Genomic DNA, 16,701 nt, shown 5'->3' on the forward strand with positions numbered 1-16,701 from the left:
TCCCAACCCTACCAAATAATGTATTCTGCATACACATAATTCACCCTTGGAAGAGCATGGGAATGAGCCACGAGGTAGATATTAGTCACATCGCTTAATCCAGATACATTACCTTAAGGAAGAGATTATAAGAACCTATATAAAATAGAGTAATTTAACAAGCTGGAACCCCCCCGAGTCCTAGGGCAATGACAACATCAAGATAATTTGATATGTGGGCGCTGATCTCACCACTTTCCAAGCTGGCAAAAACTGATAGTGCCATGAGTAGGCATGCCCTGCCTCAAGGTACAAGAGGTTGTTACTTCATACTGTTTAAAAAAGCCCCAGCAAACCCTTGAGGTCATGTATTGATTTGCACTGATTTATCTTGAAAGCATGAGTTGTGCCCAGTGTGGAATATTGCCAGCTGTTTGTTGTTAGACTTTACTCACCTGGATAAGTAGTAGAAATCACAAAGTTCTAGTTGCACATGGTAATGATGTTCATGGTGTATTAAAACTGTTAGTTTGTTCACTTCTTGAAGTGCTGAAACATTTGAGAGAGGATTGTTTTCACATTTTTCAAAATATGAATGACATCAATTTCAGGTTGTACTAAAAATAAGTGGAAAATAAAATTATAATTTATAGATACAAACACTTTTTTGAAATAATAATGTGCCTTATTTCTAGAAACTGAATAATGTCATAAATAGTTTATTTCACTGTTTAGATTAGGGGAACATCCTGAGATGATTCTTTTTTTGCAAAATTTCTAGTGATGCCACAAGAAATCTGACTGGGTAAAGACAGCAGTATGTACCTGCAGTACTCAAACTGGTTCATTTATTATAATTTAAAAACCAATCTGTATTTCTAAACAATATTTCTAACTACAAAGATCCTTACTGTTCATTCATTTTTGGACCTACATTATGCCTGAAAATATCCGTTTTACTTTTCAATAAAAGCCCTTCAAGTATACAAGAGAGTATACAAAAATTAAAGAACAAGAGAATACAGAAACATATTCATCTGTTAACTTCCTTTTTATGGGTTTTCAGGGATTTTCAAATTTTGTATCATGATAATAGAACTTAGTTTTGTACCTTACTCTTTTAAAATTTATTTGAGACTACCAAAATATTTTGGATCATATTTGAAATTTGGGAAATTTTGAATAAAACTGCACTTCTAGAACAAGTGTGCTTCTCTATTATGCCTAGTCATTTAGGGTAAATGTTATTGAAATCACATATGGTAAGTTGATATATTTTATTGTAAAGCAAGCAGAGGCTGGCAAGTAAGCATTTATGTTTCAAAAGCAGCAGCGGCTAGAGTAGGGTTAGATCTGTTATAACACCTGACAAGAATGATTGGCAAGCGTGCCTGACTTTACCTGCTCTTACACATGTAAGTTAGACTTTAAGACTTCCCTTAAAAACTTTGTTAGAAATAGGAAATTTGTGATTAAGAATTTCGTGGTAGGGCCTAATTTATGTATTTTTATATAATTTTATAATTAATTTTTTTTTCAATATAGCAAGAGCTTAACAGCAGTGCCTTTCTCCTGTGTAGTCTTAATAGTAGTAAGAGATTTTCCTCCTGTTGTCTGACAGGAATATAAAAACTGATATGTTAACTGATGTACTGAAAGAAGATTCTTTTTTGATAACTTTGCATAAAGTTTGCCAACCTGAGGAATTTTTATGACATGTTTTCTGTATTTAAAGTTCTGCATTTTACCCTCTTATTTATGCCAAATGTAAATTCTAGATTTACAAAATAGCATTATACATTCATAAAACTCACAGTTTTATGACAGAAACCTGATAGGGTTTTTTGGGGTCTATTTTTATTTTTATTTTTTTTAGGGGCATGTTTCTGGATACCATTCTCCCTTCCCGTGATGATAATGGTATACGGCCTGCCATTGGCCAGCGTACTCGTCTAAGTAAAGGAGATATTGCACAGGCAAGAAAGCTGTATAGATGTCCAGGTATTGCACCACAAACAAACAAAAAACACATACTAGCAACTGTTTGACTTGTTGTTCAAGAGGAATGATAAAGTTTTTGAGTCAGCTGCTCAGTAGTCTGTTTCCATGTTGGCACCTGACGTAGGCAGTTCAAGAATTGAATCATAAAAAAACCTTATAGGTAAGGTCTCTGGAATGCAAAGCACTTAAGGACAGATAAGCTGTATGAAACAACAGGTAGTTTCATGACATTTCAGTCTTTGTCTTCCTTTGACTAGAAAAAAAAGATGATGTTTAATATCACTTCTGGTTTGCGTATTGACTGGAGTCCATTATTGTTTGAATTCAAGTAGAGTGCAGAAGGAGCAAATTAAATTATTGCAGTCAGCTCTGAACACATTACATTTTTTGAAAACTTGACAAATAACAAGCCAGGACAACTAAGTTGTAAATTCTTTTGTGGATGAACTGGTTAGATCTTATTACAAACTTTATACAGTTGTAACAGTTACATTTAGTATTTGAATATCTTCTGCCTAATTCTAGCATCCTATAATTTCAATGCATATTAATGTTTTATCTCAAAATAGTGTTGGGGTAGAGTTGCTGTCTGTCTCAGAGACATGAGTAGCAAGTCTGGAGTAACCCAGAGTCAACTCTGCGGTTGCTCTCTTGTGCTAGTTCTTCTCTAAGTGCTGGCAGAGTGGTGGAAATCTCAAAGCAAAAGATTTTACTTTCCTTGCTCTAGTTATACCTGAGACCAGTTTTAACCTTTGGTGTAAACTGAAGCAGTTCAGAAGTCCCATCTCTCAGTCAGAATTTGCCAGCAAGGTCCTTGTGGGAGGCTAGACATGCCAGCTCTGTGCCACATAGGTTTTACAGCCCTCCTGCTCCTCATGGGAAATAATGAAGTCTCAGTAACTGTTTTAAGTCAGATATATGGCTACTTTTTACCACCTGATCAATATAGAACGACTAAAAAGAGGGATCAGGACTGAAGTGATGGAGCTGTTTCAGATTTGTATCAGCAGCAGTGAGATCTGCTGAAGACCTGGGGCATCTGATGTGCATTTGATGTACACTGTGCAGCTGAAATATGCTTTTCCTTTGTGCTGTAAGTACTCTGAATCATAATCTCATATATCCTGGGAAACACGCACAGTGTTTCTGGGCCTACCAGAGGAGAAATCACTTTAACATATTTTCTTTAACAACTGTTCCTTTTGGAATAATTCTTGCTCTTTCCTTTTGGTACAGAAAGTACTTGAATAGTCCCATTCTTCTTGGCAACATTATTTCTAGTAAGAGTATACAGAGAGCAACGATTTCATAAACACAGAGAATACGTATCTATTTTGATAAAAGACAAATTTTGGAGACAAAAATAGTCTATAGAATCAAAAAATCTGTGAAAGTAGCTAGTATCTTATGATCACATTGGCTTAAGAAAGAAAAAAAATAAAATACAGCCTACAGTGTTTAGTGTGTATATAATACTCTAGGATGCACTTTCAGTCAACTGGAAAAGACGCAATGTGCTTTTTGAGCTAATGTTGAAATAGTTGTTCAGAGAAAATGTCCTTTTCATATAATTCATGAAAATGTGTAATGATGACTTATTTCTTTCAATGTCTTGAAAGTCTTGTTGAAAATTAGTTTCACAGTATATTAAAACCACGGTTGTTCAGCAGCAGTGTGCACTGTAAAAGTAAGTTATTTTTTGCAGCATTGATGAACACGCTTCAGAGGGATAATAAAAATGAATGGTGGTTGCAGGATCATGCTCCTTTTCTGATGCTTCACTTTGGCAGACTTTGGGATAAAAGACATTGGTTTTCTAGCCTTACTTAGATGAGCCAGTCCATAAAAGAAAGTGGGTTTTGAGAGAGAGAAAAAGGCAGAAGGTTTTGCTACAAATTTTAAATAGCGTACTATTTAACATGCTATTTTTTTCAGTCAATATTTTTAATAGAAGCTGCATAACTGAATAACACAACACAAACTTAAACATCCAATAAAGAAAGCAACTTTCTGAAAGTTGCATGGTACTTGTGATTTAATAAATTTTCCAGCAAATAGTGAGACTGAAAATTCAGACGTTAAGCTTTTGGTTTTATGAAAAGAATCATGTGATCATCATAGTATATAGCAATAAAATCCCTGACACTGTGTTGTTTTTGGAGGTGTGCTGTATTTTCTATTTCAGACAAAAGATGTTAATCATGATGTCTGCTTATGATAAAACAGCAGTGAATATTTCAAACATTAATAACATCTGCATTGTTTCATGTATTCATTTGTGTTGCCTTAAATATAGTACAATGAAAATACAGAAAACAGTAACTTAAATAAATCGGTGTTTTCCAGAGATGCACACTTCTTCAATAAAAGATTTTTTGGTACTGTGCATGTTTCGTTTGGAGTTCTAGATATTCCTGCAAGCAGTCTCTGGTCCAAGAAGCCTGCTGCATTTCTGGGGCCCCTGAACATGAAGTTGAGCTCAGGGCTGCTGGATAATACAGCTGATCCTCACAGCAGTGAAGCAGCAGAGCCTCCCGGGTTGTTTTAGCTAGTCAGGATATTCAGGGTCGTTATTCAGGAAAGGACTTAGTGACCGAGAAACAGTTTTGAGCTTGGTGAAGCCAAGGCATGAGATTTGATAACCTGTCTTTCATCCGCTGAGTAAGTGCCAGGACTCAACAGCCTTAGCAACAGCAATTTTGACTTGTTTTTAATTTTTCTTAGGATTTTTGTCAAAGGAAAACATAGTCGCTGATAGGGATCTGTAACATTTTAATACTGAGTTACATTGTTACATGATAGAATAATAAGGAGAAAGCAAGCAAATAAATTGAGGGTCCTTCCACTGCAATCTTATTTTGAACTTTGAGTGTCTTGGCATTTGAGGACAGATCTTGAACTTCAAGGCTGAATGTATTGCAATAGTTTACAGACTGTCTAATAGAGTAAAAGAACATGTTTTCTTCTGGTGTAGCTACTAAAATTTCAATACAGGTCTACCTTTATAGTTCTATATAGAAATTGTAGTTGATTTAAAATGTGTATGTAGTTTTATAGCAGCAAGAGAATAAGAAAGGGAAATAATGGAGAAGGAATGATACTGTTAGGCAGAAAGAGAGGACAAGAAATAAGTGGGTAGAGTGGGACTGAATAAGGGATGGGAAAGGAGGCTCAAACTGGCAGGAGAAGGCTGTTCAGAGGAAGAGAAGGTGGATGGAAGAAGTTCAGCAAATTTCCAAATTGCCAGGCTCTGTGATAGTATGCGTGGAAGAGAGCAGATGAAGGATACCTAGCCTGGCTTTTTGTGCTGTTCACGCTGTTCCTCAGGCTTAACTTGCTCCCATCTCAATTAGATTAGAAAAGAGTGTTCACCTTCAAAAGTCAGCCTTTATTCACAACATAAGGAAGATTAAAGTTTTTAGATTAAGACTGTTTCCCTATAACTATAAAGGGGAATCAAGTCAACAGTAAGACACTGAGTTGTAGTAAACTGATTTAAGCTTTTGGTTTAACAAGTACATTATCAGCACCAGATATTTTTAGGGCTCTGTGGCAGCTATATATGCCATGTACGTATAGATACACAGACTTGAGTCTAAGTAAAAAGTATTAAAGATCTTAATTCTCTTTGGAGAAGCGATGGCTTAAATTAGCTGTATATGACAGTACGTATTTGCTAGTGCTATGGACAAAGGAATGAGAGTTGGTTCCCTAAGTGTCTTGGAGGATCTGGGCTTCGTCATTTGCAGATTTCACTGTAATCCTTAATGGAACTTGACTGTGTGCGTAAGCCAGCCCAGAGAGGTGTTATACACTGGCTGTGTAATTAAACACTGCTGCAGAGCTCACTGGTAGAAATTGCTTTGTATAAGCATATAATCTACCCGCTGCCTGCACCCGTTGCTAATCTTTACAAGGAGAAGCAAAAATAGTTTTCCTTTCCTTACTACAGAAAAACTTATCGGAAAGTTAACCTTCTCAAGCTGTAAAACAGACAGGAGATTGTTTTTTTTCTGTTGGAGTGTGTGTGTAAGGAGAGCTAAAGTGGCATTTCTGCAAGTGGTCTAGCCTAGTAAAATTGATAGAAGGCATGACATTTGAGAGGGGGGAAAAAAGCATCAGAGAAAACATTGGCAAAGTTAATCATTAACAATGGAATAAAAATGTACAAATGCTTTAAAAAGCAGAGGTGTATAAGATTGAAGTTGTAATTAATTTCTTCTTACATTAGATATACTAAGATTAGTTCTTAGGAAATTTAAATAAGTGGCCCTTACCTCATTGTACTTCTACATTTCTTTCCCAAAGTGGGCTCCATTACTAATGGACCGTCACACGGTAAAATGTTTATAATATACCATTTTATAAGCCTAATCGCGAATACTGTAGTTGCCACAGTCCAATTACACAGAAAACCCTTACATTCTCTAGTGATAGAATTTTAACTGTTTCAATTACCATTGACCCATTGCAGAGGAATGTGCTTTTAAACAAGAAATGCCCAAATATCACCCTGTCTACAGTGGCTCTGGAAGCCAGCCTGGAACTCAGATCCCATAGATAATTAATTCAACTATTGATTGGTATAAGCTGTTCTTGTGTTAGTTCCCTTGAGTAACCAGGAATTTTAAGTTAAATGGTAAATATGGTGAAAAATGTGAAGCCCAAATATATTTTATAAATTCTAACTGTGTTAATTCTTAGTAGAAGTTATCCAATTACAATTTTTCTTATGCTTCCCTTAAATTCAGAAACATCGATGAAAATTTTGATTTGATAGAGAGCTCCCAGGCATTTAACATGTATATAAGTTAAATTGTTGGATTAACCAGCTTTATTCTATAATTCCTAGAAAAAGAAAATGTTCCACAGCAGCTTTTGCAACTTAAAAACCATAGTTTTAAGGCTATATACAACTTCTGCATATGAAGCATGGAGTGTTGTTAATAGTCTGGAGAAAATAATCCTGCACTCTGTATAAGAGAGAAAAATTCTGAAATGTTTTAAAAAATATAAAGCTATTATGCTTAATTCATTGATGTGTTAGTTTACTTTTACAACGGGGTAATTTGGGGATTTTAATAGAGTAAGGAGTTAGATATGCCAGGGTCTTCCTCTTTTTCTCTTACTAATTGCAGGGCTGCATTTGAACTGACATCTTGTATGTCCCACATACTTCATAGTATTCTGTTTGTTTACATACTTCACATTATGTGGGTATGTGCATTGCATGACTTCATAATCAATATTTGTGAGTCAAAGTTACAGTTAATTGAAAAAATGCAATGTAAGCAGAAAAGATTGGACAAGCGGCATTCTCCATCACACGTGTACATCGTCTGCTCAAGGCTTGCTTAGTAACTGTAGTGTTGGTGAAATAGTTATAGCTAGAGCAAACACAAGGCGTACTAAAGCTTGAAATTGTTGTATGCCTTGTGAGAGTATGCTGATGCAATGTAGTCTCAATGAAGCCATACATAGAGGGAAGAACAAGAAAGGGCTCTAAAAGTGGTGAGCAGAATGCTTGGATCCTCACAGATCTCCCGAGTCGTGCACGTGTGTGCTACGCAGGGTATCTCCTCTTTGGGCTCTGCTTTCCTCTACTCCTGTACAAGTCTACAGTTTTACTCTTGGCCTTCTCTTAGGTGCTTTACGTATGCGCTGTAAGCTATGACACAGTTCACTAGCACTGGCAGAACCCAGTACAGTACTCTGCAACTTATTTAAGTTTGCGTTCATCGCTGCGTTAAAAATAAATTGTGGTTAATTATGGACATAGCATTTTCACTGAAAAGGCTTTGTACAGAAATAATTATTTAGCGCTGAATGCCTTTTGTGTATGTGTCATTTGCTGTGGCTGCCTGCTATTTTTTAAAGATAACACTACATTTTTTAAATGAGGGGAGGAAAATAATTTTTTTTTCCTGTTTCATTCCTAAAGGACACGGTGACGGTGACGTTAGCCATTAAATTTTTTGGGGGGCTGCACCAATCTTTCTTTTCTCTCATCACAAGAACGATTTCAGTGTCAGAGAGCATATTTAATGCCTTGAATGTAGCTTATGCCTGATATTATAATGTAGTTGTCAGATTACATCTTAGACGCATTTTAACAAGACAGCCTTTACAGCTGTGTTGTCTGTCTTTGTCATAAACAATCTCTTCCTTTGTCCCCTTTTATTTAAAGATTTTCCAGATCATTTATAATTCATTGAGATTTTGATGATACAGTAGTTCACCTGCTGGCAGTGGTAGCGCTGTAATTTAAAAGCACTGCAGATCTGATTACACTGTCAGTCATGGGATAATATTCTCAAATTCACATCTCTCATATCACACCTGCAAAATCGGTGGGTGAACAACTTGATTAAGGTCAAAAAAGATGACTGACTGAGTTGTGACACCCTACCAGAATCAGTTTTAGTGCTGGAGAATGGCAGGATCTTCCAATGCTATATTTTAGTGTGAAGAGGAATTATTAACCAGTCTGCCAGCAGCTAGTAGCATGATTGACAGGTGAGATATGGGTGCTAAAAGCTTCAATAATAAAGAATATAAAAGCCTTTGGTATTTTAGGACTTTACATTTACTTTGCTTTATTACTTGTATCTCTACAAATCACTGTTGCAAGAGATTTTGTTGAACATAGGATTTAGTTTTCTATACCAATATAAAGGAGTGACTTTAGGTCAGATCAGTCTGTCATGTGGGCAAAGTACTAAATTAAATGAAACCACTGATGAAATTCCAGTGTGGTGCCAATCATGCCGTGCCAGCTTTTGTTTCAGTTTTGTTTTAGTTCTTAAAGTATGTGTCTAAGGGTGTGGCTAACTTTTTTTCGCCAAAGTAAAGTTATATGTATAATTTTGCAGTTGATTGACAGCAATGACATTTTTAAGACTGTAATTTTGGTTATGTCAGCAGACAGCACACAAGTGAAATAGTTCATGGAATAAAAACATCCTGTGTAAAATGAAATGAATGTCAGTCTGGCTTAAAATCTTTGTTTTGAATAAATCATAAAATAACTAGTCTGTTTTCCATTCTGCATCTGCAGTAAGTTAAATGTATTCTGAGTAGATATTGGAAAGATACATTTTTCTCTGTTAGGCGCATTCAATTTATATTTTTTACTGTATTTTGTTTCTTTCAGCCTGTGGAGAAACACTGCAGGAATCTACAGGCAACTTTTCTTCTCCAGGATTTCCAAATGGTTATCCTTCCTACACACATTGCATATGGAGAATCTCTGTGACCCCAGGGGAGAAGGTATTTTAACATTCCCTCAGCTAAACACAGATACTATTTTCAAAATAAAATGTTGCGTTTCTTTAGCTTTTCATTTACGTTTAAAGCTTGCATAATAATTGAAAACAATGGTATACCATAAAAAAATGGGACCATGAACTATGTGCTATTGACTTGACTTTGGTCTGTGGCAATAGAACCACATCATCTATTCGGTGGCTGTCCATGTGAAATGAAGGCATGATTTCAATCTGCTGCATGTTTGCATCATGAAATCCCTTCAAAACTGGCTTCCAATTCAGTTGGTGGTTCGGTGTAAAGGTGGAAGGGGGTAGTGTAGGCTCCTGAATGGTCTCTTCTCCAGCACGGGCTTGGGCGAGCTGTGTGGGGCTGATAGCTGGGCTCTGCCTAAGAAAGCTCTTAGTATGTTGAATGAGATGTTTCTGAAGTAAAACAGAATAACGTGGGGTAAAGAAAGTGTCATTGTAGATGTTCCCTGGTATCGGTTCTAGTGCATATAGTTTTACTTTCTGGGCATAAATTTTCGGGGGAAAAGTGGCGGGGGGGGGGGGAAAATAATATTTGCGGGGGGGTGAGGGGGGGGGGGGGGCAAAATATTGGCTTGGTGAGAGCAGTTCAGGGAGAGAAGTGTGCCATCCTAGTGAAAGCAAAACCTGTTCTTCTTGTGTACACTTTCAAAACATGCTAGCTGAATCTTGTTTTATATTACTGGCTCAAATACTAGCCTGCCTCAAAATAAATAAGGATAGAGGGAGTGATGGGAAGTTTCACCTGAGACAAAATATGCAGGAAAAAAAAGATGTAAGTTTTTTTACAGGAAGTGGTGGCTGATGTTAAGCAAATACAGCCTAAAGACTGAAATATAGAACCTATCACTGGCCTCAGTACTGGAGAGTCCAAAGAGGAAAACCCAGCATTTGCCCCCAGCTATTTCAGTCAGTTTTGTCAGTGGTCTCCCACTCCATATTGGACATAGTTTTCTCCTGTTTGGATTACTTTATTCCGTATTTCTTTCAGCTCAGGGTCGTGGTAGATGCCAAGAATATATGTTCTTGATGTGCTAATAGATCCTGAGGAGCTGTAAGAGCATTTGCCACTGTGGGGGATGAAAGCAAAGTCATTTGGAAAGCGTTCGCCCTCCTCTGGGCAAAAGCCAGAGACAGGAGGAAAAATAAACACACTCTGTGCTGGGAGGGTGTGGTTGGCTCTGCAGGTTGTCAGGGAAAAACAAATGAAAACAGATGAGTAAGAGAAGGTTTGTGCAAAAGATGCAAATTAATCTAGATAGGTAATTTTATGTCCCCACTATTTGTGTTGCTTCTTAGACACTGCTGTGAAAACAACAGAAATGGCTTAGATTTCTATTCCTCAGTTTAAAAAATTAAAAAATTGTAGTGTTCATCTACAATTATTATTAGCTTTTGAAAACTATTAATATATGAGCTAGGAAATGGTCATGCTTAAGTATTCCTAGCATACTGCAACTTTGTGTAAGCCTATCTGTGGATGTTTCTGCAGTTGTAATATATTTGTAATACCATTATGTCTTGAGATTGGAACCACCACTGGAGCTGTATCATACTGTACAAAAGCTTAATGGGGGAAAGCCCCTGTCTTGAAGTCAACAATGTAAGAAGACTGGCTCCCTTCCCATCTTAGCCCTCACCCCAAATGGTGAAAAAGACTAAACAGAATTTTCTAATTGAAATTTGACATGACAAGTTGTGTCTGTAGGGCACTGTTCTGACCTCCAGCTCTCACAGTCTCTGTATAGTTCAGCAAGAACAAAGTAAATTATACTTGTGCTAATGTCAAAAGCCTGTTTTGTCAGTGCTATTCCTACAGGATATTGTCTATCTTGAGATAAAGGACCCTATTTGCAGCAAGTACTTGATGTGAATAGCAGATAGCAGAAATTAGGTCTAAATCTTAACTAATGCATATATCACGGTACCTTGGACACACATTATGCTTGATCCCAAATTTTCTCAGTAAATGATGATAACATATTCACGTTATGAAGGGAAAATAATTTTTTTTTTTTTTTCCTCTGTTTGCTGCTTTGACCCTGATAGATCTCAGGAATGTTGTGTGGAGGGTAGAGTACATATAAGTACATCACATCATGTTCTGAAATGTCAGTGAGCACTTTAGTCACCTAAAAATAAACTGAAAAAGCATCAGTCCAGATTGTCTAGCTCTTGTCTCGTATTTATTGAGATTTAACATTGTGCTGTTTGAGCATAATTTAGAGGACTTCTATTCTATCCATACTGCTTTCTGCAAGTACAGGCACTTCTGATCTTTGATGGCAAGAAATTCAATGAAGGATGGAACTGCGGTGGTATGCACTAGCTGCAGCATTCCTTTTATTGATAGGCATCATAAATTGCCAGCCCAACCTGAAATGTGTGCGTCCCTATTACTAAAACAAGGCAGTTCATTCACCTTTTACTTTCTCTCAAGATTTAAGACTATATGGTAAACAGCTGTACACAGTATATCTATACACAGAAAAATCTCTGGGGGAGGATTGTGTTAGTAATACTGTATGCCCTCTGCCAGAGCAAATCCCGCCTTCTGGTGTGTAGAAATTTTGTTGGCATAGGGAGTTGCAACTGTGGTTTTTTTTGAATCCACCTTTTTGAATAGGTTACATTACTTCCCAATTTTCCTTAATCTCTTACATGAATGATAAAATAAGACAGATAAATCCTAGGTTGATATGGGAAAAAAATGCCACCTGCAGAAAATTTAGTTAGTACTACCTGGTGTTTGCTATATATTTTGTGCTTTCTTATCCCAGGCAGTAGGAGGTATAATATATTCTCTCTGAAGCTGCAGTAGCACAATTGAATCTGCTGTGTAATCAATAATTCCTTAGTTAATAATTCCTGACAAATACCCATTGATTGTTTTTCCTGTGAAGACTTTCAGCTATCCTGTCCCCTTGAACAAGCTCTGCCTTGTCTGTAGCTCTATTTAATACTTTGCAGAATTGCAAATCAGAATCTTAAATATATTTATACTTGTTTGGTTCCCAACCAGCAATCATGCTGTGACAGCTTGGGGGTTCTGTCTATGTACAGCTAATGAATTCTGGTCAATGTTAAGGAATTGCTGTATCATCAAATACCTTGGCATGTCAGAGTGAGAAAAGGCTGTGAAGGTTATTTCATGTAGTTTCAAAAGTGGGGGCCATTGAGAAGGCTCATTAAATTTTAATGGTTTCCGTTTAGATAGCAGCACTTTGAGACAATGACGTGATCACACCTGAGTAAAACCATCCTTTTCCCAACTTTATCCTGGCAACTAAGGTTTGGAAAAAGGCAAATTTCCAAACAGAAAACAGAGAAATCTGATGTTTCAGCTGTGTCATGGAAAATGGAAAACTTGTGACTACACTGGTGAGAGACCTCCAGGCTCTACACAGCTGAGCTAATGGAGGAAGTATGGGATGTGACTTCCATAACTTGCTTCCAACAGAGCCAGCTGTGTTAGCTTAAGCAGCTGTGGAAGGTAGCCTGACCTTAACCCAGGTGTCTGCATCTCATCTGGGTAGAGAAAAAGGCTCCCCCTTGTGAATCACTCTGCCTGCACAGCTGGAGTGAGGTGGGCATGGGTGGAAAAGGACAAGGAGACTGCTGAGGGCAGTAGGGTTTTCAAGTAGTACGGCTAGATACAGAGATACCTACCTACGGTCTGAGAAACTCAGAAAAAAAAGAAGGTAAGAGTTTAGAAGGAATCTGAACTGCAAAGCGGATGAGCTAAGAACAACAAAAATTTTGTAGTTGGTGAGGCCTCTTCATTTGAAGGACAAGTTGAAGAAAAAGCAGTCTGCAAAGGACAGACAGAATTGCTGTATGAATGAGAAAATATACAGGACCTCTCTGCCATCCTCAGAGGTACATTCAAATAGCACTTGGAAATGTAATAAAAAGCTGAAGCAGAGGAAAGCATATGAATGATTGTACTTTTAGCCAGATCTGCATATTTCTCCTGGAGAATAACATGGTAAGTAGCTGGGCTTGGAATTCTGATAATATTTGTGCATTTATTTCTTCAGCACATGTCCCTGAAGGAGTGCCTGAATAGTAAAGGCAAAATACCCCATGGGTTAGACATCTGGGAAAGGGTGCACGTAAGCTGGAAGAAGTTTGAGAGATGTAGCAGTCTGGGTAAGGATGCATGTAAGCTACAAGAAGTTTGAGAGGTGTAGCAGTATGCAAAAGCAAAGAGGTGAGTTGTGAGGTTCCCTTTCTGGGAGGGAATGGCACGGGAAGCCTGCATCCAGGAAATAAGACAGGGAAATCAAAGTAAGAGGTGCTGCAGTTAGACTAAAAGAAGCATGAGAACATGTGGATGGTCACAACTACAGTAACCTGGTGAATGCCAGCTGAGAGGATCAACTAATGCTTTGATGCATGCCATTTTTAGATAAACAGTGCAATAGTCTGGAAACTGAGTAGTACAGCATTGAAGGATTTCTGTCAATTTTCTCAGTAACACTGGAAAGAAAAGATTCTTCCTATTTTACAAAATTTAAAAAAAAATCCAAAAACCATTCTCCACCAAGGCCCTGGTGAAAAACTGACAAGGGAAAAATGAGACCTGTCTGAAGAGAGACGTAGCTCTATAGTTGGATTGAAGATAGAGGTTGTTAGGTAGAAACCCAGATTGTAGTGCTTGCTCTGCTGAGAGTGCATCCAAAGTGTGTGCTGAATCATTCCAGTTGTCCCTCTGCTGTTGAAATTTGTTCTACTTAACCTGACTAGCCACATCTGAAATGGGAAAGGAGTCTTAAAGTCTAGCTCACAGAACTTGCAGAGATATAGGAGACCTAGAATCAAATCTTGGTTGTCTCAAAGTTGGAAGTTCAAATCCTTGGAGTTCAACAGTGGACTGTCTGGATAATTTGCTTATTGGCTTTCACAAAAAAAACCCCACCCCTCCCAAAAGACACCAGCAACACTCCCTCCTTTCCCCCCCACTCTATTCCCTACCTGCGCTAGCTTTGAAAGCACTGATTTGATGTATTTTCTATATAAAAAACTCTTCATTGTTCTAATTCACTGGATGTTTAAATGGGTTTCATTACCTTTTTAAATTCCATGCTTATGAACACATCCCTTATCTCTATAATACAAAATATTAATTGAAATTGTTTTTTTCATTAGGACTTAATTTGCTTTGTTTTTGAAAGTTCAGGGAAAGGGTATCCATACTGAAAAATAGTTCAAGATATTAGAATATCTATTACTGCAAACCTTCAGTATAAGGAACATGTTTTCCTTAAATATATTCATTTCTACTGTAATTTTTATTGCAACAAAGAGAAGGAATTGCACAGCAATTGTGTCTGATTTCAAATTAGTCCATTTTCATCTCTGAGCTCAGGAAGGAAGCCTGCAATATAATTTGATGACTATTCATTGTTGTAGGTCTTTACGATTCAGAGTGCCAATGGCAGCCTCGACGTGAGTTAATATTACCTAAATACATTTCCAAAGTATCAAACTAACACTGAAGCTGACATTCTTTGCATGTAGATCTGAGACTAAATTATTGCCTCCCTTTGTGTCCCTAAAATGACAGAAGGAAGGGGCCAAAAGAGAGAGGGCAGGCTATATTTGTTGCATCTGCTACACTAAAAATGTACCAAAGCTGCTTGCAGGATGTTCCCATGAAGAACACAGTGCTAGAGGCAGACTGCTGTTTAAGCAACCCTTTTGCAGGTTTTGTGGATGTGGTAGCAGCTTGTGGATATAAATGTTTGGCCATACTCAACCATCAGAACAGGTATTCGTTTATTCAGTGCTGTCCTGATGGTCCTTGGCATGCTTCGTGTCCCATACCTTCATCCCACAAGGCTGCCAGCATAATGTGCCTCACTGTACAGGACTTCTGGCTGTTGGGTTTTATGTGTAGCCTTACAGATGTTTTCCGTTTCCCATGGCATCATGGTATTAAAGGCAAAAGCTGAACAGAATCACCTGTGAGCTTGGTCTTCCACCCAAACAGTCAGTAGTGTCAGCACTAGGGGATAGGGGAAGATACAGCTTTTAAGATTAAGTCAGAAAGTTTCCTATTCTCCACTGAAAACAAAAGAGATTTTTGAGAATGTGATTGCTCGTATGGATGTACTTAGTTATTCTTTGTGGAAAGTAAGTGAAAGCAAAACACCTGCTAGCCTAATGTTAAGACATATAGTGTTTTGCTATGAAAGATTGTCTCCATTTTGCATTGTTTGGAGAAGAGTCTTACTGTGAGACTCTACCACCTACACACCCAAATCACCGAGGTTTATTTTATCTTTAAATTAGCTTCCTCCAATAGCTAGTAGTTTTTATCTTCTTAAAATTAAACAGTCTGAAAAAGTTTTACCTTTCTGGTTTAATATTGTACTATGTTGTTGTTGGAGAGACACATGGTGCCTTCAGAGGAGATGGAAGTAAACCATCCTATCTGACTATCTGGGCCCGTTGTTCCAGTTATGGTGTTTTATTTCCTCCTTGCAGCTGGACTAAGGGTAAATCCTTCTCCTTTCAACTGACACTCACAGCTGCTTCATAGGCTGCCATGGAAATATATTTTTGCAGTGTGAGGTACTTGCTACTGTGCAGCAATCCATGTTTGCTTTATAATAGCAGGTTTCGATTGTGAGTTCCTAGGATCAAAGCTAAAAATAAAACCACTTCTATGCTTATATGTGAATAAAGAAGATTTTTAGTTAGGTTGAAATATTTATTAATCTACACTGAGGAACTGATTTGGAAGAAGACGAATTCGTTTTCCAAATACAGCTAAATCTATTGAAAGGGTATTGGAAACGATTTTATAATACAAAATATGAATTATTTTTAATCTTCTTGTTCTGACTTACCCCTGAAATTGCAGGACATGATGCTAAGGCTGTCCCAGTCAGTCAGGGTCCAAACTGTAGCTATTGTGTCATCCTGTGATCCAGGATGAATCCTATTCCTGTGTTAAAAGTGTAAGTTTATGGCAGTTTGGGATTAGTATTTCTAAACCAAAGTGGGATAATGTAATGGCCTAGGGTAGTCCTGATATTAAGTATTGAAAATATGCCTATTTACAGATGTGCTCAGTAAAATTGGGAGTTCAAAAGTTCCAGAAATGCACAGAAATCAGATTTCTGGATAAAAAGCTTTATTATATTTTCATTAAGAGTCATTAAGGGACTGTGTACCATTTGTTTTAGTGATATTGCTTTCAGCATTACTGTCCACCATTGTCAGTATTTAACTTGTCTGAAAGTAAATTAGCTTGTCAAAACATAGAATCATAGAATCATTAAGGTTGGGGAAGACCTCTAAGATCATCGAGTCCAACCGTCGACCCAACACCACCATGCCCCATGTCCCTAAGCGCCTCATCTACACGGCTTTTAAATACCTCCAGGGATGAGGGATGAACCACTTCCCTGGGCAG

At 37.5% G+C, this 16,701-nt stretch overlaps 1 protein-coding gene across 1 annotated transcript in view; it reads left to right on the forward strand.

Moving 5' to 3' along the window:
* The window catches only part of TLL1 (tolloid like 1), a 145,751-nt gene that overhangs the window by 88,349 nt on the left and 40,701 nt on the right, over positions 1–16,701 (forward strand). The window contains exons 8-9 of the mRNA XM_009272317.2: positions 1,856–1,980; positions 9,134–9,249. Of these exons, the coding sequence (XP_009270592.1) occupies positions 1,856–1,980; positions 9,134–9,249 (241 nt within the window). The remainder of the gene's footprint in view (positions 1–1,855; positions 1,981–9,133; positions 9,250–16,701) is intronic.

The sequence above is a fragment of the Aptenodytes forsteri genome, unplaced genomic scaffold (assembly GCF_000699145.1).
Source record: "Aptenodytes forsteri isolate BGI_AS27 unplaced genomic scaffold, ASM69914v1 Scaffold13, whole genome shotgun sequence".
Taxonomy (NCBI): domain Eukaryota; kingdom Metazoa; phylum Chordata; class Aves; order Sphenisciformes; family Spheniscidae; genus Aptenodytes; species Aptenodytes forsteri.